General features: G+C 34.5%; 7 protein-coding genes across 11 annotated transcripts; 5 read left to right on the forward strand and 2 right to left on the reverse strand.

The window, feature by feature from the left end:
* Nucleotides 1-940: 940 nt before the first annotated feature.
* Nucleotides 941-2967, forward strand: LOC120632087 (optic atrophy 3 protein homolog). Its single transcript, XM_039901875.1, has 4 exons — nucleotides 941-1223; nucleotides 1305-1473; nucleotides 1676-1818; nucleotides 2351-2967. The coding sequence occupies exons 1-4, from the start codon at nucleotides 1082-1084 to the stop codon at nucleotides 2680-2682; spliced, it is 786 nt and encodes a 261-aa protein (XP_039757809.1). The 5' UTR covers nucleotides 941-1081; the 3' UTR covers nucleotides 2683-2967.
* LOC120632086 (probable DNA-directed RNA polymerase III subunit RPC6) lies at nucleotides 2963-8589 on the reverse strand. Of its 4 annotated transcripts, none has more exons than XM_039901874.1 (5): nucleotides 8402-8589; nucleotides 5453-5731; nucleotides 4418-4622; nucleotides 3831-4082; nucleotides 2963-3216 (listed from the first exon to the last, which is right to left on the reverse strand). In XM_039901874.1, exons 2-5 carry the CDS (start codon nucleotides 5647-5649, stop codon nucleotides 2977-2979), a joined length of 894 nt encoding a protein of 297 aa, XP_039757808.1. In that variant the 5' UTR covers nucleotides 5650-5731; nucleotides 8402-8589; the 3' UTR covers nucleotides 2963-2976. The 4 variants fall into 4 exon arrangements, with proteins under 4 accessions (XP_039757808.1, XP_039757807.1, XP_039757806.1 ...); XM_039901873.1 differs by having other exon boundaries at nucleotides 5453-5826; XM_039901872.1 differs by lacking the exon at nucleotides 8402-8589 and adding an exon at nucleotides 5895-6018 and having other exon boundaries at nucleotides 5453-5826.
* Nucleotides 8590-8764: 175 nt separating this feature from the next.
* Nucleotides 8765-11480, forward strand: LOC120632043 (CDAN1-interacting nuclease 1). Its single transcript, XM_039901804.1, has 5 exons — nucleotides 8765-9035; nucleotides 9491-9643; nucleotides 10406-10550; nucleotides 10634-10683; nucleotides 11081-11480. The coding sequence occupies exons 1-5, from the start codon at nucleotides 8914-8916 to the stop codon at nucleotides 11457-11459; spliced, it is 849 nt and encodes a 282-aa protein (XP_039757738.1). The 5' UTR covers nucleotides 8765-8913; the 3' UTR covers nucleotides 11460-11480.
* A 3752-nt stretch (nucleotides 11481-15232) lies between these two features.
* Nucleotides 15233-21791, forward strand: LOC120632219. 2 transcript variants are annotated; one of them, XM_039902022.1, is made up of 4 exons: nucleotides 15233-15356; nucleotides 15579-15694; nucleotides 16766-16960; nucleotides 21725-21791. In XM_039902022.1, the coding sequence occupies exons 1-3, from the start codon at nucleotides 15291-15293 to the stop codon at nucleotides 16929-16931; spliced, it is 348 nt and encodes a 115-aa protein (XP_039757956.1). In that variant the 5' UTR covers nucleotides 15233-15290; the 3' UTR covers nucleotides 16932-16960; nucleotides 21725-21791. The 2 variants fall into 2 exon arrangements, with proteins under 2 accessions (XP_039757956.1, XP_039757957.1); XM_039902023.1 differs by lacking the exon at nucleotides 21725-21791 and adding an exon at nucleotides 21496-21570 and having other exon boundaries at nucleotides 16766-16961.
* Nucleotides 16975-17762, forward strand: LOC120632218. The gene has a single exon (XM_039902021.1). The coding sequence runs from the start codon at nucleotides 17147-17149 to the stop codon at nucleotides 17696-17698; it is 552 nt and encodes a 183-aa protein (XP_039757955.1). The 5' UTR covers nucleotides 16975-17146; the 3' UTR covers nucleotides 17699-17762.
* LOC120632179 (uncharacterized protein K02A2.6-like) lies at nucleotides 19713-21266 on the forward strand. The gene has a single exon (XM_039901986.1). It carries the CDS (start codon nucleotides 19713-19715, stop codon nucleotides 21264-21266), a length of 1554 nt encoding a protein of 517 aa, XP_039757920.1.
* LOC120632217 (mediator of RNA polymerase II transcription subunit 6) lies at nucleotides 21579-25008 on the reverse strand. The gene is made up of 5 exons (XM_039902020.1): nucleotides 24735-25008; nucleotides 23000-23174; nucleotides 22569-22674; nucleotides 22115-22269; nucleotides 21579-21917 (listed from the first exon to the last, which is right to left on the reverse strand). Exons 1-5 carry the CDS (start codon nucleotides 24932-24934, stop codon nucleotides 21699-21701), a joined length of 855 nt encoding a protein of 284 aa, XP_039757954.1. The 5' UTR covers nucleotides 24935-25008; the 3' UTR covers nucleotides 21579-21698.
* Between the last annotated feature and the right edge of the window lie 1381 nt (nucleotides 25009-26389).

The following is a 26389-nucleotide window of genomic DNA, read 5'->3' on the forward strand; positions in this document are numbered from 1 at the left end:
ATATTCATAATTTAAACGACGGTAGAACTCGGAACTATGGGTCCTTGGAGTATGGAGGGTAGAGGTACCTTGGAGTAATATTGTTCTGTGCTATGGGTATCTTAGTAGTTGATAGTAATAAGTAGGTATATTACTTTTAACTTAAAAATAAATTGTATTGTATTATATATTGAGATGGGTAGGTACTGCTTGAAATAGAATATTATATAATTATAATAATAATCTCTAATTTTATAATCTTTTATATAATATACTATATTAACTAAGGCTATCTTTAATATGATGTATCATTAGCCGTGCCGTGTGGTGACGACAGATCTGCTGAATACACTTGTCACCACCCTTCTCTGTGCTTTGCTACTACCATCATTTACCGATGTCAACAATCCATCTGTAGTGGGGATTATGAGCAAACCCTCCCGTTGGCAGAGACCTTGAGCTCAGCACAGGACTGTTATGTTATTGATGATGATCTTACATTTTACTTAAAATTAGCTTACATTTTATTTAAAACTTTAAGCTTTGTGAGGGAAATCTAAAGATTTATTCGGTGTTTGCCTAATAATATTATTTCAGAATGAATGAAATTATATTATTAGGCAAACACCTGGTGAATCAGGTGAATCAGTAATACTTTGGAGTAATCTTACGATTACTGAAGAAAAAACGCGATGAAATATTTTTAATATAAAGTTTGACTCGATTGTTTGGTTGCTTATCAATATCAATAGTTTTTGATCTCCCCCTTTGCAGCTCAGATGCAGGAACTACTTTGGAGCCATTAGCGAGTTTTTCAGTAGATATGTAGGTACGCTGTTTTCGTTCTTTATCGACTTTATAAAATGTAATACATGTTAAAAACAATAATAACACCATAGTAAAGAAAAACAATAATGTGTCTGGGTACCAAAATTTTTGACATTTCAGTAATCTGTGCAAAAAAAGCCAAAGTCAAGCAGTCAAAAGTCAAAACGATAGATTCTTTTTAAAAAATATTTTAATTAACTTTATTAGTAGAATATAAGACTACAATCTATCTAAATCTATAGATTGAATCTCGATTCATTGGTTATTCGAAATAATGGTTGTTGGAGCGTTTCCCATCGCGAAATTATCCGTATTGCTAGTTAAACAGATCAGCAAACCCATTGCCAATGTATGTAAAGAAAGGGCCAAAAATAGTCCTTTTTTCAGAACTTATGTGTGTATGCCACCAGCTCAATGTATGTATTCTGTTGTATAACTATTTATTGGTTATATTGTACATCTAATTGTTAATTTGTGAATTATGTTTATTATTGCAGTTTACAACTGGTGTGAAGTAAAGGCTAAAATGTGGATTTTAAACTTGGGGAAACCAGTAAATATTCCAGTGCTAAGTCAAGAAATGGCTATAGAACTAGGAGCGAATCTGCTTGGTGAATCAGTAATATTTGTTATAGGAGCCGGCCTGCTTATTATTGAATATAATAGGTAAGTAGTTTATGTATTTAGTAAATGACTAATTGTAGAACAGCTGTTTTTTATTTAAAAAATGTATTTGTTAACTATCATGAAGTAAATAAAGAGAAATAGTCATTTTGAAATTGTGTTGTATGCATTATTGTTGCAAGAAGTACATTGATTTAAAGATACCTCAAATAACTAGACAACTAATATAAAAAGTTGATTTCAGGCAAAGTAAAAAAGAAGCAGCAAAAGAAGCAAAACGTGAAGAGGAAATGAAACACATCACAGGAACAATAACAGATCTTTATTTTACTGTTCAACAGCAACAGACACAACTTAGGGAGATGGAAAGAATGATGCACACTTTGGGTAAATTATTCACTAATACAATATTCTCGATTCCTATTCCACCTAGTGGTGTCCTCTTAATACTTATCTGTGGCAGGGATATATTTTCCTCATTAACTTACAATCATTATTAAAATGGCAAGTCTGAGTTGGACTATAGGGTTCAATAAAAATAATCTTCAGAATTAACAATGTTAGGATGAAAGAAGAATTGTGTTTAAAAAAATGTTGCAACAAAGAAGTAATACATTCATGTTTAAATTTCAATCCTTAAACTATTATAGTTCAGCTAGTAGACAGGCAAAAAGCTTGGTGATCTTATTGGTACCCTTTTGGTGCAGAACCTTAAAACACTTGACATTAATGTAAAATGAATCCTACTTGCTACTGGGATGTATGTACTAATCCACCCCCAATCCAGCCAACAGTTGACCTTCTTCATTTCAAGATTGCTACAGCATGAATTAAATGTACTGCAGCAGCATTACCTATGAACATGTCAGTTCATAAAGTATCTCACATATTTAATATATGGATTTATACTTTTTTTTAGGTGGAAAAAAGCTGCCTTCCATTTCTCCACCATCAAGTGCACCGTCAGGACCAACTCCACCACCTACACCTCCAACTCCAAAGCCACAGCACATTAATCACATTATGGAATATGACAGGACTCTATCTTTGACTCCATATCCTGATAAGGGTGTAATTCTGCAATCGCTAAATTATATACAAATGGATGTCTTTAGCTCCTATTTTAATGACTCAAACCAAAATGAAACAAACCAAAGGGTTGATATATCGCAAGCTTATTCCAAAAGAGAACCTGCATTACTATCTGAAGCATTGCATAATATAGAAAACAATTTTAGAAGCTTATTTTAGGTTATTTAAATACTGTACAGTGGTTGAAAATTTGTAGTCTATTTATTTATAAAATATGTAAGATAGTTTTTTTGTAAGACATGGTATGTTTCAAGTCACAAGTATGAAATACTGTAATTTATAAGCCAGTAACATTTTACAAATCAATTATTTTGATTTTCAGTGAGTAAAAAGTTTTTTAGTAAACTGTAATATTATTGCTAAAATATTATTTTAAATAATTTGTAAATGTTTGAGGCAATATATGATATGGAGCCAGTGGTCAAATAAAATTAAAAAATATAATTTATTATTTTATTGCTCAAGCCATTCACTCATATATTTGCAGTCTTGTGGAGTAATCAGTCCAGTGGAGCAGCATTTGTGAATGAGAGGGCATACGCCGCAGGGAACTTGGACTAATCCTGGTGGGGATATTAAAGATTCTATAGCCCGGTACACCTTGTTGCCATCTGGGTAAACACTACTTTCTGCTTTCCCATCATAGACCAGTGTATTCAAAATTGTAATAACATCTTCAACTTCAAGTTTTACCTAAAATTTGGAAATTAATTTTATTAGTTATTTCTATTTTTACATGGTTAAAATTAATAGATAGATAGATAGATAAAGTCTTTATTGCACAAATTAAAAGCGAAAACAAGAAATAACAAAACAATAAAAAATATATATATATACAAGATGTGCAAAGGCGGTCTTATCGCTTTAAGCAATCTCCTCCTGACAACCCTTTATCGTAGAGAATTAGGTTAGGGAAAACGGGATAGTGCAACCAGTGATACAATTAAGTTAAATACATATAATTATAATATATACATACATATGAATATATATATATTTATAAACATACAAAAGAACAAACATTCACTATATCATATTAGATAAATAAAATTCTTTTAGTCGATTTTTAAATATGAATGAATGAATGAATACACTTTTATTGTACACCACAGAGAAAATTTACAGAGATACAAATACAACAGCACAATAAGGTAGAACGTACAATTTGGCGGCCTTATCGCTAAATAGCGATCTCTTCCAGGCAACCAATATATAATATATATAATATTTACTTTTAAACAAAATACTTACTAATAAATAAAATAATAATTCACTTATTACTATGATAAGCCATAAAAAAATCTTACTTTGCTTATTCCTAAGTCAGTTATATACTTCTGAACTTCAGCAGCTGTTGCATAGGATTGTGTTCGTCCCACTATGGGACCTCTTGAATTGTTTTTAATTTTATCAGCTCTTTGCTGTAAGAACCTTAAGCATTGTCTGTTCAAAATATCAACAAATTCTGACTCAAAGTCTTGATCTTGGTACCAAGCACCTCCAGAAATAGAGCGGTCGGGTTCTAGATTAAAAAGCATATAAACTTTTTTCTTTGATGCCTGTAAAGCCAATTTAATTTAGTTTTTAGAGAGATCTTATTTAGGTAGGGTGCAACAAAACTTATTAAAAAATATGTATAGATTATCCTTAGGCATCAGTTTTAGAAATGGATATAAAAGTATTATGTTATTATATACATAGACAGTTACATTTGTATCATTCAGGAATTTCACTCATTATAATTTCAGGAATACTTTTGTACAAAATTTACTCCTTTGACCAATAAAAGAAGAATAATATGAGATATGTGTGACAAAAGAGTTTTCTTATAATGCTTTTTTTTTTTTATTAAGCAGATGAGTGTTCAACATTACAGTTTAAATTTTATACATACATTAACACATTTTACAGCTTTGATGACTTTTTTGCCCTCCAAACTTTTCAATACTTTTGTAAGTTGTGTATTAGCTAGGTTTGAGCGTATCCTTATGTCCCTTATCCATATCCCTTTATTACCAGCTTCCTCTATAAGGTTGTAAACTACCTTCTCTTCATTATCAGCACCCTTTATTACTTGCTTTGAAGCTTGATTTTTTAACCTAGAAATGAAGGTTGGCCATATTAGATATTTTCATGGGTTTCCTTGGCCTTGATTTTTATTACTTAACACAAAGGCATTATTATCTAAAACAAAACAATAATAACAGTATATAATCTTGAGGAAAAGTAAGTAAGGAGCTTGCATCTACGAGGTGGGTGTAGGATACTACTAATAAATTACCTTTGTCCAGTAGTGCAGTTTAACCAATAAACCAATCTCACCACCCAACTAACTTAAATAATATAGTTTATAATTATGTAAAAAATCAAGTAGTTCATTAGAGGGTTCAATGACTGGTGATGTGTAAAGGAGGCATTCTGTTTAAGTCAATGTTGACCCAAGTTGGTAGTAGGATGAAATATGAGAGAAGTTCCTTATAAGTCCTTTATCCTTAACTAGTCTAAGCTGTCAAACTTTATTATAACAATTTTAATTATCAACTCATAATCATTATAGTTTTTAACCATAATCAGGAGTTGAGTTAAACCAAAGCCTGTTACTCTACATTAGAATAATGCACTAAAGCCAACCAATACATTGCCTGCACTTGATATACTTTTATCTTGTTTGTGTAGTTGTAAGCTAGTTAAAAACTATTTATTTGCATGCAGTGTTTACCTATCAGTAGCTGAACATTTTGTCTTCATACTGTATAAGCTAGTTTAAATTGTTTTTTTAAATGTAAAGCTGTTGGTGAGCTTAACAAAAAAATCTAATAAGATGATCTAAAAAGATGGTATTTGATAGGATCTAAGATACAGATTATAGTGGTGTGACTGTGTCTTGTTCTTCCAAAGATTGTTCTTAAACCAAAACTTTTATATGTACCTGTATATCAGTGAGCCTCCCTGATTATATAAATCAAAGAGACCTTGCTGTAGTAACTTGTTAATAGCAGTAACAAGTTCAGCCGATGAAAGTCCTGGTACTGCTGCCGCTATATCCTTATCAGATATCCCTTTAGGATTTTTCTTAGCAGCATTTAATATTTTTTCTGTCACCTGATCATCATTTTTTTCACTCATTTTTATAAATTTATTTAATTTTCTTGATTTCCTATGTTCTAGTGTTTTTACACTCCGACCTTATTTTCCTGGTGAGTGGTATCTTTTTACAACTTGATTAACCATCCTCACATTATACTATTATAATGTGAGGAAGGTATTGGAAACTGTTCTGAATTTCTGAAGACTGGACCTAACCTAAAATTACTGTTGTTTATCTACTCCTTACTTCTTGTTTACTACCTATAATTTTTGTGTCAACTTACTTGTGGGTACACACTACACAATGACCTCTATTGTACTATAGACTATAGTACGCTGGACAGGTTTTACCATATAAAATGACAACAAAAATTGTTATAGTCGTAAAAATGTAATAGGCCCGTTTTGACATTTGTGCAAGACCATAGAATGTAACTTGGAACGAAACTGAAAGAAACAATAAAATAAAAAGCAATTACATAGTGTTTTAAAAAATACGTAAATTTTTTTGGGACGTTAAATAATATGAAAGAATATATCGTGAGTATTCTTTTTGCGCTTATTTTATAGTAGCAAGCAATTTATAATTGTTGCGAAACGTTCCGAAAACAGTTACGTTCTGTCTTTTTTTTTTTATACTAGAGCTGTAACCATTTTTTTTACTGAATATCGAAATTAAATATTGTGTTGTAATCTTTACTGCAAAGAATGAGCTTGGTTCTCAAAATGGGTTCTAAATAATGAGTCTGAGTTGATGTATCTGACCAAGCGGCACATGACTGAAGCGTCCCCGCGCTCACTGCGCAGTTTTTCGTTCTTCATCTTGTAAAGTTGACTGTGCGCTCGTTTAAGTTTGATATATATTGTTTACTATTACGTTAACTATTGCTCTTCTTTTTTGGACATTAATTTAAACATAGTGATTTGACTCGACTTTTGTGTTTGTTGTTATATAGTACTAACTCTATTTTAACATGTTGAAAAGTGGACGTATAATCAACAGCCAGTCACGCGTATTGGTTGTGAAGTTAAAGGAATACTTTGAACGAACGAACACTTTACAATACATAATAATATCAATCAAGTACTGATACAAACTTGAATTGATTTATCGTGAGTATCGAGTCCCGAGTCTTATGGTTCCATAACTAGTTACGTCGCGGTGACAAATGTCAAAACGGGCCTATTACTTTTTTCCGACTATACTAGGCTTGAAGCGTTGATGAGAGTCCTACTATAGGGTTGTGCCAAGTACTTTGTCGATAGTTTTTGTCAACACTATTTCTGTTAAGTTTTATCAGATAACAAGTTTCCATCTGATTCTAAATTAAAATCATTATGGCTGCGAAAAATTGGGGATCTAAATTGAGTATTTTTTTAAAGGCAAGGTACGCACTTTCCTCTTTAAAGAAGTACAGTATAACCACACTATTTTTTGGTGAGGTAGAATGCAAATAGGCAGACATTATGAGCTTTTTTTTAAATTCCTATTATTATTGATTACTTCTTTTAAGAGCTTACGTTTTCTATTAAATATATATTACATGTTGTAGGTTTACCTTTAATGGCTACTCAAACTGAGTTGCAAATATATCAACTCAACCAAGAAATGCTGATAAGTGCGTATCTATTCGAAATCCCCAAATAAAAAGGGTTTTGGGGGGCTTGAGGTCTGTGGTGATTTGTTTCTAAACCACCAATGAAATATACCGAATTTGGTGTTCATCAAATGTTTTGTATGACTGTTGCACTGTGGTCTCATAGTTCACCATTGAGTGAAATGTATTTTAATAAGATTGAATGACAGAATACATTTCTATTATCACTGGACTAAAATATCACCTGTTCGTACGTGTTGATATAGTCTATGATGGTGGTAGACTAACCTGTTAATGGTATAGCAAAAAAAAGGAATAATGCAACTTCAACTTCGTTTCCCGATCTTCAAGTTCATTATAAAAAACTGTGGTCTTAGATAATTTTTATAGTCACATTTAGATACCAGTTCTTAATTACAAATTATAAATATTCGGTTGTATAAGTTAGGAATTTTTTGTCATGACAAATTATGTAGGCTTGCCAATAAAAACAACACCCAATTAACTTGCTTTTTATTTCATTTACCATTACTTTTAATAATATCATATTTTCCGATTCTGGGATAATAATCTTAATAATAGGATTTTGAAAGAAAATATAAAACCTTCTCTTAGTTGTACGTAATGCAATATATTCATCTCTAAGGTACAAATTACAATAGTACGCAATCTGAAGTCTCGAAGGATGATACAGTTCTCCCATATATTTTTTAAAAACTAACTATTTAAACCGAACTAACTATTAACTTATACCTATGTTCCAAACATTTTACTGAGGATTTTTTTAAAGGCATTCCATACGTATCACTTTGAAAAAGTACAGGATAACAACTTTGTAAAAATAAAATAAAATAAATAATGATTTGGTGAGACAGAATGGAAACAAGCAAATATCTTGAGTTTTTATTAATACTTTGGACATATAATACTTATATCTTAGCAACCCATATATCTGTTTACTTATATTCCTTCTTTCAAAAGCTTACATTTTTATTAAATATTTGTTATATGTTGGTGGTTTACTACTGGATTGATAATACTATACTACTATGTAAAAGAAAGTTCATTACGTAAAGCATAAGAAAGAAAGAGATGACAATTATATTTGTTTTGCTTATCTGCGTAACTGGTTTTGTGCCCTACAAACTTCACAGGGAGTAAAACAGACTACACAGTACATTATGACTACTTACGACTAAAATGTTACACCAGGTTACTTTCAAGCGCAGCCTAAAATACTATAATATCCTCAATTTAGACGCACAACTTTAAACGAACTCAAAAATATGAGAATTATAAAAACAAGCTTTTTCGAAGTCAATTGCTTGTCCTACAAACGTCACATTCACATTTCTGGGGCACAAATACTGTCCACGGAGATAAAGACAGAGGAAGAAAATATACAAAAAGAGAGCAAAATATAACTGGCATCTCTTTCTTCCTTATGCTTTAGGTAAAAGCATTGTCTAAGTAGCCGCAAAGGCAATTATTATCAATACATAGGTCCTATATCTGTGATTGGTGTGTCTGTAACTCTCTACTCTATAATCTATGTTCCTGCCGTTCCGCAGAAAAGGAAAATAATGATTTTCAAGCAGTTAATTATTGTAAACAAAACGTTACCTACCATCAATTTATTATTATTATTTTATTTGTTTTTAAACTAAATAATAGCACAGTTTGAATATAATATACGTTCACAATAATGACTAACACAGATTTAAAGCCCATGCCTTTAAAAATATACAATGCAATCGTTAAAGATTTTAATAAAATAACTTCATTTAGTAGGAAGTCTGAAAATGAACTGCGAAAAAAGTACAAAGAGTAAGTTTCGTTATCACAGTTTTAAAATACAAAAGACTAGTATTCGCTCGTCCGCATTTCGGTTATTTTAATCCTGCGGGAAGACTTTCAGGAGAATCCAAAAGTATCATTTGTCCAGGATTTGTGCTTTTAAAAGCCGTGCATACGTAACAAAGTTCTCTTTTAAATCCCGTGGAAACGCCACCAGAGTTGTTTTTTCCCTGGGTTTTCAAAGTATCCTCAGGATATCATCAAAATTGGTGTAGCGGTTGAGCCCAACTTAGGTTACAAACATACAGTCATACTTTTACGTTTTTATTATTACTATGAATGTTATTAACATATAATCTAGATTTTTAGATTATCAAATATAAAAAACTTATGTTTGTACTATATTGTCATTATGTTGGTATAATTTTAGCCTTCAATGAGTTAAATTATTTATTCATTTTCATAATATGTTCAATTGTTAATAGTGTACCACCTTCCACAATGGGCAGTATAATTTCATTACTTGTACAAAGATCCATGAAGCAGAGCTATCGAAAGTCTCCAGTGATATCAAGTAAATATTATGAACTATATGAAGAACTAATGAGAGACAAGAATCAAGGGGATATTATCCATAAGTAAGTTTATATTTTGAACAAACACTGATGGTCAGGTATGAGAGTACCTCACCCATCAGTGTGACTATTGTTAATATGAGTATCATTACCATCTACAAGGGAAAGGGTGATTATGGAGACTGTAACTCTTACCGCAGCATATCCTTTTTTAGCGCTTTTTAGGCGCGTTGTGTTGCTCCAACAGCTGGCAGACTATGTTTACCTAGAAGCACAATGTGTTTTACTTTCTCTGCGCTCCACAATAGACATGGTTTTCACAGTTGCCAGTGCGAGGGGTATTATTCACTGCACTTGAGCGTATTGGATGCCCACCAAAATGTCTCTGTTTTGTTATGTCCTTTTAAGAAGATACAACTGGAGTTATCATCTTTGACGGCATTACTTCCGCCCCATTCCCTATACAGAGAGGTGTTCGACAGGGCTGTGTCTTGGCTCCAACCCTTTTTGGTATATTCTTCTCACTGATCTTGAATGAAGCTTTTGGTCGAGACCAGAAGGGTAGCCATCTACATACAAGATCGGATGGTAAACTTTTTATGCTCTTTCTTTACCTTTTGATGGTAAGCTCAATTCAAGAACTTCAGAGAATATTGGACGACTTTTCTACAAACAATCGCTTGCTTGATGCCGAAATTGACACTCGCATGGGTAAAATGGCTACTGTGTTTGGTAAGCTGTAGAATAGAAAGATTTGAATGCTATAATTATATAAGAGTTGAATCACAAAGTTATATCTGAAATAATTATGGGAATTATTTACAGGTTAGCAGACAGTCAAGGCATTAGTCCAGCACTATTTGCTAGGTCATTACTACAAAATGTATCATCTGATTCTACTGTAGTTAAAAAATACTTTAAGGATACAACATTAATCGAAAATAAAGACTTGGCTTATCAAGTATTTTTGGTAAGTTTTATGTATATGCGTTAAAATAGAGCTTTAATATGTATTCTAAAATGAATAATAGTTAACCTTTATTTTATTTACAGGGAATAATGAACGATAATCAGTATGGTCCATATGTAGATATAATAAAACAGTAAGTTTCATGTAACAATAATTAAGAAACATATATAACTAGCAGTTGCCTGTGACTGTATCTGTGATTGGTTTTGTTTTAAAAGCATCTAATAGCCTCAGATGATTCATCTGAGCCAAGAGCTCATTTTAAAGTGCAAGTTGGACTTGGCTGCACAGAAGGTTGTATTAGAGAGTGAATTTAATTATTTACTTTTGTTCAAAGCACACAATTTTGCACTTACATTATTTTTTTTTAGTTTTCAAGGGTTGGGTAATGAGTAATTTGTCATCTAAAGCTATATGTATATATTTAATGACCCTTCCAGAGAGATGGCCGGTGCGGTGATGGCCTAGTGGGTTGGTAATGGTTTGATATGATGATCATGATTACCTATTGTCAAAATGTTATTTTTCAGATCAATAGGACTAGAATATGAACTAAGATTGGAAAGAGAATTAAGAATGATGAATATATCTTTTTCTGATGAAAATTTACTCAGATTAAGAGGATATGACAAAACTCCTGATTTCAAGTTGGATGTTCCCATTGCTGTTGATAACTTTATTATTAACTGGATAGAAAGCAAAGCTCTATTTGGTGATGAAGAAAATCATTTAGGATACCTGAAAGAGCAGCTTATGTGCTATTGGAATAGATTCGGGCCGGGGCTTGTTATATATTGGTTTGGATATCTAGAAGTTTTAGATTTAACACCAGAAGTAAATAATATATTCATTTTACGTACATCATTTCCAGACAAATCAAGCATCACACAATATAAAATTGATTTGTAAAATAAAGCTCTTATTCTATTATCTTTGTGGTGATCTTTATTTCTAGTTAATGTCTTAACTCTAAAAACCTTTTTTTTTTAGTAAATTAAAAAAATAGTAAGTAGTTTATTAGGTGACTGGCGGTTAACTTAGTAGCCTTTAGTACAAGAGTATGGAAATTCTTGAACATTGGAATAAAACGTATCGTATTTTGTATCTATTTAAAGTTCAAATTTGCCTACAACTTTTTAGCCTTAAGTTTTGACAGTTGTTGATTATTTTAGTGATAAGGTCGCCTTTTGCTTTTAATTTTTTTTTAAAGTATATTTGTAATTTCTCCTTTACTACGCAATAAAGATGTTTAAATAAATATATAAAGTACAGCAGTTGCGACTCCAAAAAAAGTGGAATTAAGTCAAATTTACTTCGTATCGAGTTTGATATGCAAAAATGAGTCGTCGATTGCGAGAGAACAAATCTTGTACTAAGGCTACTGCAATACAGGATTTGTGACACTAAGCCGAGTGACATAAGTCCAATTTACTATGACGATGCAGAGTTTGATATGCGAAAATGTGAAAAGTGAGGTCAGCGTTTGATGATGGCAAGAAAGAGACACCCTGGCCTGACTCGTCTTCGATTTGTTCCAGTGGTCATCGTTTGGCGCGAATTTCACGCCTTTCTATTGCTGACTGCGATTTGGCTTTTTTTACAGGAAGTTCTTATTATAGTAAGTCTAGCAGTAATATATTTTCTCACGGAAAGTTCTCGAGAAATTAATTTTTGCTCCCAATCCGATCCGTCGCGTCAGCAAAAGAAAAGCAATACCCGAAGATCCAGGGTGAAGCTTCCGGTCCAGGAGCTGCAGCGATTCTAGCACGTTTGGGATCTTGGTTTTTTAACCTGTGAAGCCTTCGGAAATTTATAGACCTGTTCAGGATTCCATAATAGCGGTGAGACGCAGGGAGTAATCAACGCGCTGCCATCGCTAAACGCGGACGAATCGCGGGAAACAGCTAATATATTTATTTATATATTTACGTCCCCAAAGAGACATTGCAGTTTCCTTTCCCTTCGTCTGCACGAAATTGGTTATTTACGGTTCTTAAATTTTTAAAAACTGAGAACCTATTGGCTGCGACCCTTACCGGGTCTAACTGTGAATCCAACCTTTCCGAGAACCCAGTATCAATCTTTATAATAATACTATTTATTTGGATAAGGATTAATATCGTGATATGAAAGTCACCATCTTTTGATTGCATCCGTGTTTTGATTGACAAATCATAACAAAAAGCGTTTGAAGACTTTGGTCCTTAGGCGCTGAGGGATTTTGAAAGAAAATATGTCGCATTGTGTCCCGAACGCTGTCCATCGTTGGATTCGGCAGTCCGCCTCTTTCTCGTAATTAGATCCACCTAACTCGATGGTATGACGGAGGTATATGTACTCTTCTACAATTTCGAGTGCAGGGATCTCAACCACTACTGGATGCAGCGGAACGTGAGTTTTAGACAAAATTTTCTGATTTTCTGGTTCATACGTAGGCATATTTAGATAATTGAGTTTTGCGGCTTCCCAGAGTCTCTGCCGTTATGACTACATCGACAGCTAACCACAGTTGAGGCATGTACCTACTCGCTGTTAATGTTGAGCCCCTTCCAATCCAGAAGCTTAAAGACGTTCTCAAACACAGCGGTAAACAGCTTCGGGGAGATAATATCTCCTTGTCGCCTTCGGGGAGATAATATCTCCTTGTCGCCTTCGGGGAGATAATATCTCCTTGTCGCACTCCTTGCTGCAATTGGATCGATCTCGTAGTCTAGTCCTGTATACGGGCAGACATAGTAGCGTTTTCGCACAAACCCTTTGGATGTACCGGTAGTCAATTCGGCATCTTTGCAGTCACCTTAACACAGCCCAGGTATCCACAGAATATTGATTCTGTGGATACATGGCTATATATACATCCAATGGCTTTCTCATAGCAAACAAAAGCTAAGTGTCTGGTTATACTGTTCGGATTTCTGTATAACCGACCGCAACGTATGTTTTTTTTTATGTGGTACTATAGCTCTTACAGAATCCGGCTTGTTCAGCATGCTAAAAGATGTCAAACCTAATTTAGCCTATATATTAACCGTGCTAGTCGTCGGTCCCGGTTATTATCACTGTGTTATCATCATGTATTATCATGTGATTTACGTCCCACTACTGGGCACGGGCCTCGCCTCTCGTAGAAGAGACGGTTTTGAGCATAAGTATACCACGCTGCTCCACATACATTCCGAAGCTCGGGGGTTGAGATCGCCAATTTCCTCCTCCAGATGAAAACCGACATTTTTTTAATAGAAAATACACAATAGCTTTTATAATTTAATTTTGCGTACTTTCACAGTGTTATGTCCTATGGAATCTTGTTATGGGGTAAAGCAGCTGATATCGAAACTATATTTATATTGCAGAAACTATATTTACTAAAAGGACAGAAATAAGGGCTGTACGGTCAATATATAAACTTAAATCACGCGAATCCCTCCGTGAGAAATTTAAAGAAATAGGCATACTTACTGTAGCTTCACATTATATTTATAACAATATAGTATTTTTAAGACAACATATTAGTCTTTATAAACAAAAAGTGGACATAAACAGTCGACTTACAAGAAATGGTCATAAATTAGTGTCATCTGCATATCGTCTGCGTAAGGTACAGGGATCATTTGTGGGATTGAGTATACGCTTTTATAATAAGATTCCTAAGGTGATTTTGGACCTCCCAATGCACAAGTTTAAAGAATTTGTTAAAACACATTTATTACAGCGAGGTTACTATACAATTGATGAATTTTTTAATGACAAGGTTGGAAGCATCCGGCTCCGCTTTCAGCTCTCACAAGATAGAAAAATGAATTTTAAAATGCAAAATGTAAATTGTTGATGTTGGAAAAGAGCAACTGCTAAGTTTCGTGCCGGCTTCTTCTCGGTACAATCTGCCTTCCGAACCGGTGGTAGAATCACTACAAACAGACAGACTTGACGTTTCAAAGTTGCTTATATTAGGCCTACTTGAAATAAATGAATTTTGAATTTTGAGGATAATTCACAGTAAAAACACTCAGACCCTTCGAAAGTAAGCCGAAGTTTTCAAACTGACCTGCCGGGGCTCGAACCCGTGTCCTCCCACTTTTAAGACCACTGCGTCACGGATGTCTACCAAAACAATTAATCGATAAACCGATGTTTTACAGCACTATTAGCTCATGAGCGCCGTGAGGAAATGAGTATGGACGTTTTACTCTCCAATAATTTTCTGGACGCATAAAATATTTTAAATAAACGCTTCACATTTTTCTTCAAGATTTCCAACAAAAATTCTATTAAAACTTCGTAGCAATCTTTACTACATGTAAACTTACATTAACGCGTCAGAATAAAATATTAAAAAAACGACTGTTTTAGTCTGACCGGAAAAGCAGTTTAGCAAATTATTTTTTAAATTGTTAGTATTCCGTCATCTAAAGGTAACAATTTTGATATTTCATGTTGTCTCTTTGTAAAATAATACTACTTTACCAACTTTTGTTTAACTCACTCTATAGTGATAATCTCTATATTCTTATAAAATTAAATAAGATATAGTTGAACTGCTTTTTATTTTAGTCCGAATTCTATTTATTATTTATTTTTCTTAGAAATAGTTCGCTGTCTACGTATAGGTCAGTGAACTGACCTCTTAATGTTGGCAAAACGGTGTCTCTGTCAAATGTCATTTATTTTTGGTCTGTGTTCACTATCATTATTTTACACTACCTACCATACCTACACCTTACCGCAATAGAAAATACAAAAATGAGTGATGATAGTATAAACATTTCTGGTAGAACCTGGATACGAACAGTTGAAAATATTAGCAAGGTTTGCCCTAACTACCTGTAATACAAAAATTACTGTACACTCCATGAATGCAAGGATATCTAGGATCTACAAAGGAGATCCTACTGAAGCGAATCGAAATAAGAGACCAGTATAGGTCTCTTATAAGGTTCTAATTGTTACTTCATAGTAAATTCTTTATTTTCTAGTCCCACTTCAAACGTGGCTAAACCATATGCGAGTGAATCAATTCTAATTTCACAGGTGGGTTACTCTGATGGTGTTATTAATGGACAAAATACTTCATTCCAAACTAGTTTTGATATGGGATACTGTCAGGGACTGATGTTTGGGCTAGATTTAGGATACAAATTCGCTATGTAAGTGATATTCTATTTAGATAAATAATATAACATGGTATGTACCTCATGATATTGTAACTGCTTACAGGGAATATGTTTCTTCTTATTTCTAAAAAGAATCTAAAATAAATACTTTAATCTTGTGGGAGTCTTTGGCCATGACTAGTTACCACCATACTTACAATGATGTGCCTCTAAGCAATTTAAGTGTTCCTGTAAGATGTTGCATAGAAACCCATAAATTGTTACCTCTTGGACAAGATTTTTCTTTCATTGCCAGATTTTGTTGTTTATTCAGCATTTAATTCCTCGTAAATATAGGTATTCGATCTCACTTACAGCCTTAAGTCAGCTGTTTGAAAAAAAGTTAAAAGGTTTTCAGGGGGAGTAAAAAAAATTATGTTTATCAGATTTACACAAAATTTGGATTAATATATTTTTTAAAAATTAATTTTAAATTTACATAATTAAACCCATGACAGGTTTATTATAATTATAGATATAGATTAATATAGTTACATCTTGGTTGCACGTAACTGTCTGGAGATAAAGTAGTGACACACTGTCTAAACAAATATCTGGCAAAATGAAAATCTATCTAAAGAATACCAACTCAAACTATGTATGGTATGGGTTAAATATAACTGTCATATGCTGTAACAGCTTAGCCCGCTACCATCTTAGTCTCACTCATCACTTACAAATAGGTGGACTACAGGAAAGTGTTAAATTTTAGTGTAGTAAAAAAACTTAAAGCTTATTCTCTGAACCTGGAAGGCATAAAATATATAGCAAAATAGGGCAATATGTATGTGTCAGTACACATTGCAGAACTGCATTCAGCAATGTATAATTTTATTCATCTCTATCTTTATTGTATAGATTATAGACTGCAGTGTAGTATTTTCTGCTTTATATTCCTGTACTGCTGCTACAGCTAAACATACAAAAGTGAAGCACCAACACCCACCCACATCCCTCAATTTTCATTTGTTGCTCAGCAATTGTAACCTGAAAATGCCTACTATATATAAACTAACACTTACCAATCAATAGTATAATAAGTTCATAACATTTTTTTTTTTTCAGGAAGCAACAATCAAAGATCAAGGATGTTAAAGAAATACCAAGAGATCCATGCAATATTAACTGCCAAATTTGCTTAGATGAGACAACTATTTCACAGAATCTTGTTAATTTATATAACTCACAAAAAGAGAAAAATGATATTTATCTAAAAAAATTGGATACATAGCAATACTTTTAAAGTTAAACTTTATTAAGGTTTTTGTCATGTATGGAGTTTTTATATAAGTTTATTACTTTTTATATTGTGACGTTTGATATCTGTCTCCGATTAAATGGTGTAGCGAGCAGCCGTATTTCTATTACTAAGATATTTTTCAGTGGCGACGAGATTATAAAGAACTACAAAACACGTAAGGAAAAAGCAGTAGGTACATAGTCAAGATGTCGATTGGTAAGATTGCAGAGTTTAAGCTCGGGAGCGATAATTGGCGTTTGTACATTGAAAGATTGGAACAGTACTTTGTAAGTAATAAAATCACAAATGAGTTGTATGTACCAACGCTAATAACAGTTATGGGTGCAAGTACCTATGAATTGTTGGTCAGTTTGTGCACTCCTGACAAACCAGTTTCAAAAACATTCGCAGAGCTGTCAGACATATTAGGAAATCATTTGGATCCAAAGCCATGCGTATTAGCCGAAAGATTCAAGTTTAGACAGCGGGTGCAAACAAAAGAAGAAAAAATATCACAATATGTAGCAGATTTGAAGAAATTATCAAAAACGTGTGAGTTTGGGACATGGTTGGAAGAAAGCCTTCGTGACCAATTGGTTTGTGGCTTGTCGAATGAAACTATACGACAACGGTTGTTCACAGAGTTGCATTTGAATTTTTCTAAGGCATATCAGCTAGCGTGCAGCATGGAAGCAGCTGAAAAAGATGCCGCGCTAGTGGAGACAAAAGTCTACGATGTTCAGCGGAGTTGGCAATAGCAGTAGTGTCACGGCAGATTGCCAGACCATGGCAGGAGCATGGCGGGGCAAGAATGACAGTCAAACGCGGTCGTCGAAAGAACGCCAACAGGGTCAGAGGCAGCGTTCTTTTCTAGTTCGTGAAGCGCCTACAACAGAAGTGAAGTCGTCTTCATCATCTAACAGAAGTAGGAGGTTACGATCAGGCAGTGCAAGCAGCGCTTGCAGCGTTTGTGGTGGTGACCATGCAGCAGTGGGGTGCCGCTATTCTCGGTTTGTGTGCCGAGTCTGTAATCGACAGGGGCACCTAGCCAGGGTCTGTTCGTACCTAACGCATTATAACATGGTTGCAGCAGAGCCAGTAAGCGAAATAGACTCTAGCAGCGAGGAAGGAAGTGAGGAGGTAATTGTCCAAATGAACCAGATTTCAGTGGAAAGTTGTAAACCCATTCTAATAATGTTGAAGGTTAACAATCATACCTTGAAGATGGAGTGTGATACAGGCAGTGCCGTCTCTTGTATCAGTTTCGACCTGTATTCACAGAAGTTTAGTGATTCGAGATTAAGTAGATGTAATTTAACTTTAAGATACTATACGGGCGAAGTAGTTCACCCGGTAGGCATGCTACGTCCCTTAGTTAAATATGGAGATATTAGTAAATATTTGGATCTATATGTTATCCGGAATGGGAAAACCTTGTTATTGGGTAGGCAATGGATCGTAGAGCTAGGGGTACAATTACCCAGATTTAACTGCAATAGTGTCGAAGTAAGTGATTTTAATTTATCGGAATTCAGTTCCAGATATTGTGAGGTTTTTGCGGACGGCTTGGGGCGATTCACTGGCGGTACGGTTGGTATTCATCTGCGACCGGAAGCGGTTCCAGTGTTCATGCGTGCAAGGCCGTTGGCATTCGCGCTGCGCGAGCCAGTTGAGCGCGCGCTGGAGCAGTTGACGCGTGATGGTATCCTCACACCAGTCGACCGCTCCGACTGGGCTACGCCGATAGTACCTGTGGTCAAAAAGGACGGAAATATCCGGATATGCGCTGATTATAAATTGACGCTAAATAAAAACATTGTAGTGGATCGGTATCCCTTACCAAGAGTAGAAGATCTGCTGGTGCGATTGCACGGAGGAAAACGTTTCACTAAGATTGATTTGTCGCAGGCGTATTGTCAATTCGAATTAGACGAGCGTTCGAAGCAATATACGGTAATTAATACTCATAAGGGATTATTTAGATATAATAGGTTGGTATTTGGTCTGTCGTCGAGCCCAGGTATATTTCAAAAGAGGTTAGAGGCATTGTTTGCAGATCTGCCTAAAGTAGGTGTCTTCTTAGATGATATAATAATAACAGGTCAGAATAGTGCGGAGCATTTGGATAATTTACATAAAGTTTTTGATCGATTGCAGTCGAGTGGGTTGAGGGTAAAAAAAGAGAAATGCAATTTTTTTGCAGAGTCGGTATCTTATTTAGGACACGTTATCAGCAAGACAGGCGTTCATACGTGTCCGGACAAGATCAAGGCTATCGTAAAGACACCCGCGCCGACTAATGTTTCCGAATTAAGAGCATTCATCGGATTGATTATGTATTACAGCAAGTTCATAAAGAATGTGAGTACCATTATGGCACCGTTATACAGTCTCCTAAAGGCGGGGGTTGCATTTGAGTGGAGTAGGGAATGTGAGAACGCCTTTGCGATGGTTAAAAAACAGTTAGTTTCAAGTGATGTATTAGTACACTATTCGATTGACCTGCCTTTGATTCTTACAACTGACGCAAGTAGTGTAGGAATCGGGGCGGTAATTTCGCAGCTCACGGCTGAAGGCGAGCGTCCAGTAGCGTTTAGTTCGCGCTCTTTATCTTCCAGCTAGCGCGCGTACTCGCAGATCGACCGGGAAGCGCTCAGCATTGTGTTTGGGGTTAGGAAATTTCACCAATATTTATATGGAAGGAAGATTACTTTGAGAACGGATCATAAGCCGCTAACATTTATTTTTGGAAATAAGGTAGGCATCCCGGTTATGGCTGCGTCTCGTTTACAGAGATGGGCGGTGCTGTTGTCAGGCTATAATTATGATATAGAATTCGTTTCCTCCAGTAAAAACTGTGCTGATGCACTTTCCCGGCTTCCATCACATAGCAGTAATATCCGTGAACCTAAGAATGAGGTCACGTATGTGAATTTTGTAGAAGATTTTTTACCGATCACTCATGAGGACATTAAAAGAAAATCATCAAAAGATTTACTTCTTAGTAAGGTTATGTCTTACATTCAATCTGGGTGGCCAGCTAGTTGTTCTGACGAGCGCATGAGACCATACTATTTACGTCGGCATGAACTTTATTGTGAGCGGGGTTGCATAATGTGGGGCTATAGGCTTGTTGTACCGGACTCTCTGCAGAAAGGTATCTTAAATCAGTTACATGTTGGCCATTTAGGGATAGTAAAAGCTAAATCTTTGGCTCGCAGTTACGTTTGGTGGCCTAATATTGATGCTCAGATTGAAGCGACTTGCAAACAGTGCGAAACGTGCGCCATGGAAGCAGATGCTCCACCACGCACAACATCTCAGCCCTGGCCTTATCACCTACAGCCATGGTCACTGCTGCACTTAGATTTCTTAGGTCCTATAAACGGTAAAACCTTCTTGGTTCTTATTGATTCAACATCTAAATGGCTTGAAATTTTTGAAATGTCGAGTACAAAAGCAACCAGTGTAATAAAGGTTTTGAGGCAAACTTTTGCTAGGTTTGGTTTACCACTAGAAGTCACGTCAGATCAGGGTCCACCGTTTAGCAGCACAGAATTCAAAAATTTCTTAATGAATAATGGAATTCGTCAATCATTTTCACCTGCGTACCATCCCTCTTCAAATGGTGCTGCAGAGAACGCTGTCAAGTTATGTAAGCGCGCAATAAGGAAGGCTCAGAGAGATAATGTAGATTTGGATGCAGCTTTACAAGCATTTTTACTCGCGTATAGGAACAGCATTCATTGCACCACTGGAGAAAGTCCGGCCGCAATATTACAACGTCGTGCGCTACGTTCGCGATTCGATTTGCTGCGTAGCGAACGCGCAAGGGCGGACAGAGTACGTGACGAGCAAAGCCGTCAAGTTGCGTTGGCGGGCGGTATTTCACGAGTTTTGACTCCAGGAGATTCAATCTGGGCTCGCGAATATGGGTCTCGCGATAGGTGGTCAAAGGGAACCGTTACTGCTTCAGAAGGGTCTCGGCGATATCTAGTGGACACCGGAAATGATCGTGTTTTATCCAGACACGTGGATCAAATCAGACGCAGATCACACATGTCCGATGTTCCTTGTCCAGTGTCATCTGCTAATGATAACCAAGAGGCATCCTTACAAGAAGCCAGAAGCGCGACATCAGACAATACAGGCCAAGGAGTCTCGGCCGAGGAGACGAGTTCTAGTGAGCCCAGCTTGAAAATTGTTGGGGAGGAGGTTGACGATGGTATGACAACAGCAGTTGCGTCCTCGCCCGAATATACAACACCACCGTCAGTGATGCGCCCAAGGCGAATAAGGAAGCCGGTTATCAGGTTTTCACCTTAGGGCTGGACATGTACTCGTAAATTAAGGTTATTATTAGTTCTGGTAATTAGAAGCATTGTTTAGTTTTACTTCCGATGTGGCTTGTGTTTCCTTAGGAAATAAGAAGGGAGGTGTCATGTATGGAGTTTTTATATAAGTTTATTACTTTTTATATTGTGACGTTTGATATCTGTCTCCGATTAAATGGTGTAGCGAGCAGCCGTATTTCTATTACTAAGATATTTTTCAGTTTTTATATTATATTATACAATTTACATAAAAAATTACTAGTTTAATTCATGGAAATGTGCACACAGCACATGGTATGTACAAATTTGCTCAAGAAAACTAAATTTAGGTGTATGTAATAAATACAGATAATATTATTTTTTTATACTTGAGATCTTTTATAAAATACTTATTCAATAATAGTGTATTAATGGGAGCTATTATTTACAATGCTCTTGGTTTTTTTTCAGGTGGTGGCTTCATATTTTCCTGTTTAATTTCAGTTTTAATTTCCATGTGCCCTTGCATGTTACCATTTGTCATCTCCGAGCTAATGGGATCCACAGGTTCTTGTTTTATTGTGATATTATTCATATTGTTTCCATCAGATGCTTTCTCAGAGTTCTTATCATTCGTGTTCTCAGACTTCACATTAACACCATTCTAAAATAATGATAAATGTAATACATATTAAATTTTATTTAATATGTTTCCACATTCCACATTTTTTTTTCTTTTGAAGTATATAAGAACTTATAATTATGAAAAAAAAAAAGAATATGGTAATTTGATAAGCTCAAGTTATGACATAACATAATAATGACAAGTGGTAACAATCAAAATTGTAACACAAAATTCACCTGGTTTGCTGCTGTTTGTGTAACAGGCAATGGAAATTGTCTTACTAACTCAGCCAGCAACATATCAACTCTTTGCCTTTGAAACAGTGTAGATGGTTCCTCCTTTGGTGCACTAGGAACTTCTTTTGGGGCAGACTGTCCCAAATTAAATGGACCTGTTTTAAGCATTAATTACAATATAAATGTAACAATTTTGGTGTATTCATAATATAATCAATTGATCCTAGGTGTTAATTTGTTAGTCAAAGAACATTTTGAACAGAGTAGTCAACAATCTTTATTAAATCAACTTCAATAATAAGTAAATCAATATTGGCTTTTGTAGAACTGCTTGATGAACTTTTGTATTATTTGTTAAACAATAATGTTTATTTCTCGTAAATTTCTTTCTTTCTTATTTTTAAAAAATTGGCCAATAACATGTACCTAATAGTTAATAGTAGTATCTGTTTACCTGATTTATTAGTCTTGAAATCCCACCAATATCCTTTACTAGGATGATACTTTGAGTATGACATTGTTTCTTCAAATGAATTCTGTAGGTGGTGGACTGCAGACAGCTAAAAACACAGGCTATCCATGTAAATCAATGGCTATCTATAAATATTGTTTTACTAAAATAGGGCTAAGGTGATTCAACCCAAAGCATGTGGGTCTACTGTTGACAAATCAAACCTGATATTACTTTGTACTTTACATCCAAAAGTTGAGTAGAATATTCATCTAATCCTAATATATATCTATTTTTATAAGAATAGGCAGACAGCTAGGTAAAGGACCTTAGCAATAGCTTAGGAGAAATAAATTGGGGATGGATGGAAAAAATCATAAGTAAAGCAATAAGTAGTAAGTAACAAAAAGCTGTGTTTTATTGTTGTGACCTACCAGTCTAGAGTTCAGCACACTAGCTAAGTCAGGAGCTTGATAAACTATTCCTGCAATAATATAATAGTCTGCCAGAGGAATAGTTTGATTGATACTATGTCTATGTTGCTTTCTGATAACATAAAGAATTGGTTCTTGTACATGTAAAAGCACGTATTCCAGCCCTGTCATGTTTCTGCAAAATGATAAATAGTATTTTTAATGAAATATTATCTTAGGAATGTCTTTTGATATATTTAAAGGTTATATTAAACAAATGTAATTATAAAAAAAAAATAAGGTACGAATAATTGTTCTTACAAGATTAAGAGGCAATGTGAGATTGTCTGGTGGTAGGTAGGTTTCGGCTGTGGTTAGTTACCACCCTACTAACAAAGATGTGCTTAGTGGTTGAGCATTCCGGTACGATGCTGCATAGATACCAATTAAGGGCATTAGTATAATATAACTGCCATACCCCTAAAAGGTTAGCCCATTACCACCTTAGACTGCATCATGTTGATAAAAAAGTATTGATAAATGGAGAATCATTAGAAATGGAGGTTTCCAGTTTTCCTAGGAGTTACCTTGGATTGTAAGCTACAGTGGGGTGCCCATATCGAGACACTAGCGGGTAAGCTCAGCTCAGCTGCTTATGCTGTCAGAAAAATTAGACAGTTAACAGATGTTGAAACTGCTAGGCTTGTTTATTTTGCGTACTTTCATAGTGTAATGTCGTATGGGATCTTGTTATGGGGCAGAGCTGCTGATATAGAAACTATATTTATAATACAGAAAAGAGCTGTGCGATCAATATATAAACTTAGATCACGCGAATCCCTTCGTACCAAATTTAAAGAAATAGGTATACTTACAGTAGCCTCTCAATATATTTATAATAATATTATCTTTATTAAACAAAACATAAGTAATTATAAACAAAAAGTCGATATAAACAGTCTAGAAATGGACGTTAACTAGTGATATCTGCATATCGTCTGAGAAAAGTACAGAAATCCTTTGTGGGTATGGGTATATGCTTTTATAACATGATACTGAAGGTAATATTAGATCTACCTTTACCTAAGTTTAAACAATATATTAAAACACATTTAATAAATCGTGGTTACTACACGATTGATGAATTCCTAAACGACAACTTGGAAGTAGGCCACTCCCCTCCCATCTCACAAAACAGAAAAATTCTAAAGATTGTTAAACTTTAAACTGATGTTGGAAAACCGGTGGTAGAGTCACTACAAACAGACTTGACGTTTCATAAGTGCTTATTAATTAGGCCTACTTGAAATAAATAAATTTTTTAATTTGGATTTTTTTTGAATTTCATCACTTGCCAGCAGGTGAGATTGAAGTCAAGGGTTGAGTTGTAATGTAAAAAAAAAACCAAAGAATACCCAGTTGGCTTGTTCTAGGCTTTAACCTAAGTTTACTAATGTTGTTTGTTTGTTTTCTATAATTACACAATTAAGAAGTAATATGTACATAGTGAGACTTAACGTTTGGCGACATTTTCCACCAGTCTAACCTTTGGTAAAGTGGACAGGGTTTTATTTATTGTGAGTAGATCGAGAGGACTTAAAAAATGAATATGTCAATAATAAGTGTGAAAAAAAATGTAAAAGAAATATAATAAGACAACTTTAGCTCTAGGCTATCCAATTAAACATATTTCATGGGGACGGTATCAGATCTGCAAAGATGCTGGTTGAGTTGGAATTAGTAGAAAGGTACTTACTGTAATTGATCCATGCTAAGCCGTTGCATTTTAACGACTTCGTTGTTACACGTCCTATCAAAGAAGGGATTCGACCTTTCAGAAAAGTAATCCATTATATTAGAAGGATTTAAAGACGGAATCCATGCAGAATCGTGCCATGAAAGGCCTAAGGGGTTCTCAGATGAAATAGGCAGGTGACCAATCCTTCCAGGCATCATTTTTTTAGTTTAAACTATTTTTTATACAATTTTTTGATCAGTAGTAAACAACATTAACAACAACAGATTATGGAATTTACTGGTCTGTGATAATAACTACTGGCCTTAACTAGGGATGTGAAAAAATAATCGATTATGGAAATAATCGATTAAAATTCGATTTTTTAAAAGTAAAAATCGATTTAAATACGTGATTTTATTTTTATGAATAATCGATTAATAATCGATTTCTTATAATCATTCAATCAATTATTACTGATTTTTCATCTTCAACCCCCCCAAGGTTTGCTTTTTTTGGCCCGAACGAACCCAGAACGCGAACTGCCAATGAATACTCTCCACAAGTATGATGATGGCATTCCTTCTGTGCTTTTGGTGCAGTTCAGTTTGATCAAACATTCACTAGATGCCAACCAAATGTTGTGAAATGATTCGTTGGTGAAACTTTATTTTTCGAACGAGCTGTTATTCCTGAACTCATTGCCTACGGATTTTTAGTTTTTGTATAATTACATTTACTTTTATTTGTTTGAATAATTTAATTTTTTTGATTTATGTGAAAAACATTTTAATTTCAACTTTTTAACATTTGATTGTTCTTAAAACTTTAATTTGTGTTGATTATATAAACATTTACTATTTCTGATGTTTATTTTTAATTAATGACACTATTGATGTACTATTTATGGCATTTATTTTGAAATTGATTGGCAAATTAGGAAAAAAACGATTAATATAACAAAATCGATTATTTTCTGAAGAAAAATCGATTATCTGTAAATCGATTTTTCTCGGTAAGAAGAAAACAAGAGAAGATGGACAATGTCCATCCCTAACCTTAACCCTAGATAATAACAAAAGATTCCATTGGGAATTTCAAAAATACCGGATCACAGACCCTTAACCCTGAATTTCTGAACATGTTAGCTTATGTCATAGTTTGGGCAAAGTGCACATTGACAAAGTAAAGTCAAAGATTAAAAACTATGGAGGGTAGAGGTATGGAGGGTAGAGGTAAGGAGAGTCATCTTTGTATATGAAAAAGTGTCGTCAAAATGTATTAAATTAGGATGGCGCCACATTTGCATCAGGGTAACTCTTAAAAGAAGCGCCAAATATAAATATTGTTAGAGTAGGCTTGAAAAATAAACAAGGAAGTATGGAGATACAAGGAAGTAAGGTTATATTTACCACAATATTTTGTACAACGTAAGTTGTTGAAATTCTCAATAATTAACTACTTTAGTCGATAATGACATTAAATTTTTTAACTCGGCATACTTCAATTCATCTACGATTGCTACATTCATACCATACCCTGTGCATCCACCAGCGCCATTGTGGAGGATTTTTGAACTGTTATTTAGCGCAACAACTGGACACTTTTTCAACTTTTCTCCCATATAAGATGATTATATATAAAAAAAAATTGGTTGCCTGTAAAGTCGGTATACG

The sequence above is a fragment of the Pararge aegeria genome, chromosome 19 (genome assembly GCF_905163445.1).
Source record: "Pararge aegeria chromosome 19, ilParAegt1.1, whole genome shotgun sequence".
Lineage (NCBI taxonomy): Eukaryota > Metazoa > Arthropoda > Insecta > Lepidoptera > Nymphalidae > Pararge > Pararge aegeria.

What these genes read in the sequence shown, in the direction of transcription:
- LOC120632086 (XM_039901874.1), bottom strand. Translation starts at nt 5,649, where the DNA reads ATGAGTGAAAAAAATGATGATCAGGTGACAGAAAAAATATTAAATGCT. An exon ending in GGAGGCTCACTGATATACAG is followed by an intron (nt 4,623 to 5,452) that starts GTACATATAAAA and finishes CTTCATTTCTAG; the next exon opens with GTTAAAAAATCAAGCTTCAA. An exon ending in CTGACTTAGGAATAAGCAAA is followed by an intron (nt 3,217 to 3,830) that starts GTAAGATTTTTT and finishes TCCAAATTTTAG; the next exon opens with GTAAAACTTGAAGTTGAAGA.
- LOC120632087 (XM_039901875.1), top strand. Translation starts at nt 1,082, where the DNA reads ATGGTTGTTGGAGCGTTTCCCATCGCGAAATTATCCGTATTGCTAGTT. An exon ending in GTGTATGCCACCAGCTCAAT is followed by an intron (nt 1,224 to 1,304) that starts GTATGTATTCTG and finishes TTATTATTGCAG; the next exon opens with TTTACAACTGGTGTGAAGTA. An exon ending in AAGAATGATGCACACTTTGG is followed by an intron (nt 1,819 to 2,350) that starts GTAAATTATTCA and finishes ACTTTTTTTTAG; the next exon opens with GTGGAAAAAAGCTGCCTTCC.
- LOC120632219 (XM_039902022.1), top strand. Translation starts at nt 15,291, where the DNA reads ATGAGTGATGATAGTATAAACATTTCTGGTAGAACCTGGATACGAACA. An exon ending in CAGTTGAAAATATTAGCAAG is followed by an intron (nt 15,357 to 15,578) that starts GTTTGCCCTAAC and finishes CTAATTTCACAG; the next exon opens with GTGGGTTACTCTGATGGTGT. An exon ending in TTAGGATACAAATTCGCTAT is followed by an intron (nt 15,695 to 16,765) that starts GTAAGTGATATT and finishes TTTTTTTTTCAG; the next exon opens with GAAGCAACAATCAAAGATCA.
- LOC120632179 (XM_039901986.1), top strand. Translation starts at nt 19,713, where the DNA reads ATGGCTGCGTCTCGTTTACAGAGATGGGCGGTGCTGTTGTCAGGCTAT.
- LOC120632043 (XM_039901804.1), top strand. Translation starts at nt 8,914, where the DNA reads ATGACTAACACAGATTTAAAGCCCATGCCTTTAAAAATATACAATGCA. An exon ending in TGGCTTATCAAGTATTTTTG is followed by an intron (nt 10,551 to 10,633) that starts GTAAGTTTTATG and finishes TTTTATTTACAG; the next exon opens with GGAATAATGAACGATAATCA. An exon ending in TATGTAGATATAATAAAACA is followed by an intron (nt 10,684 to 11,080) that starts GTAAGTTTCATG and finishes GTTATTTTTCAG; the next exon opens with ATCAATAGGACTAGAATATG.
- LOC120632218 (XM_039902021.1), top strand. Translation starts at nt 17,147, where the DNA reads ATGTCGATTGGTAAGATTGCAGAGTTTAAGCTCGGGAGCGATAATTGG.
- LOC120632217 (XM_039902020.1), bottom strand. Translation starts at nt 24,934, where the DNA reads ATGATGCCTGGAAGGATTGGTCACCTGCCTATTTCATCTGAGAACCCC. An exon ending in CTTAGCATGGATCAATTACA is followed by an intron (nt 23,175 to 24,734) that starts GTAAGTACCTTT and finishes ATCATTTTGCAG; the next exon opens with AAACATGACAGGGCTGGAAT. An exon ending in CACAAACAGCAGCAAACCAG is followed by an intron (nt 21,918 to 22,114) that starts GTGAATTTTGTG and finishes TCATTATTTTAG; the next exon opens with AATGGTGTTAATGTGAAGTC.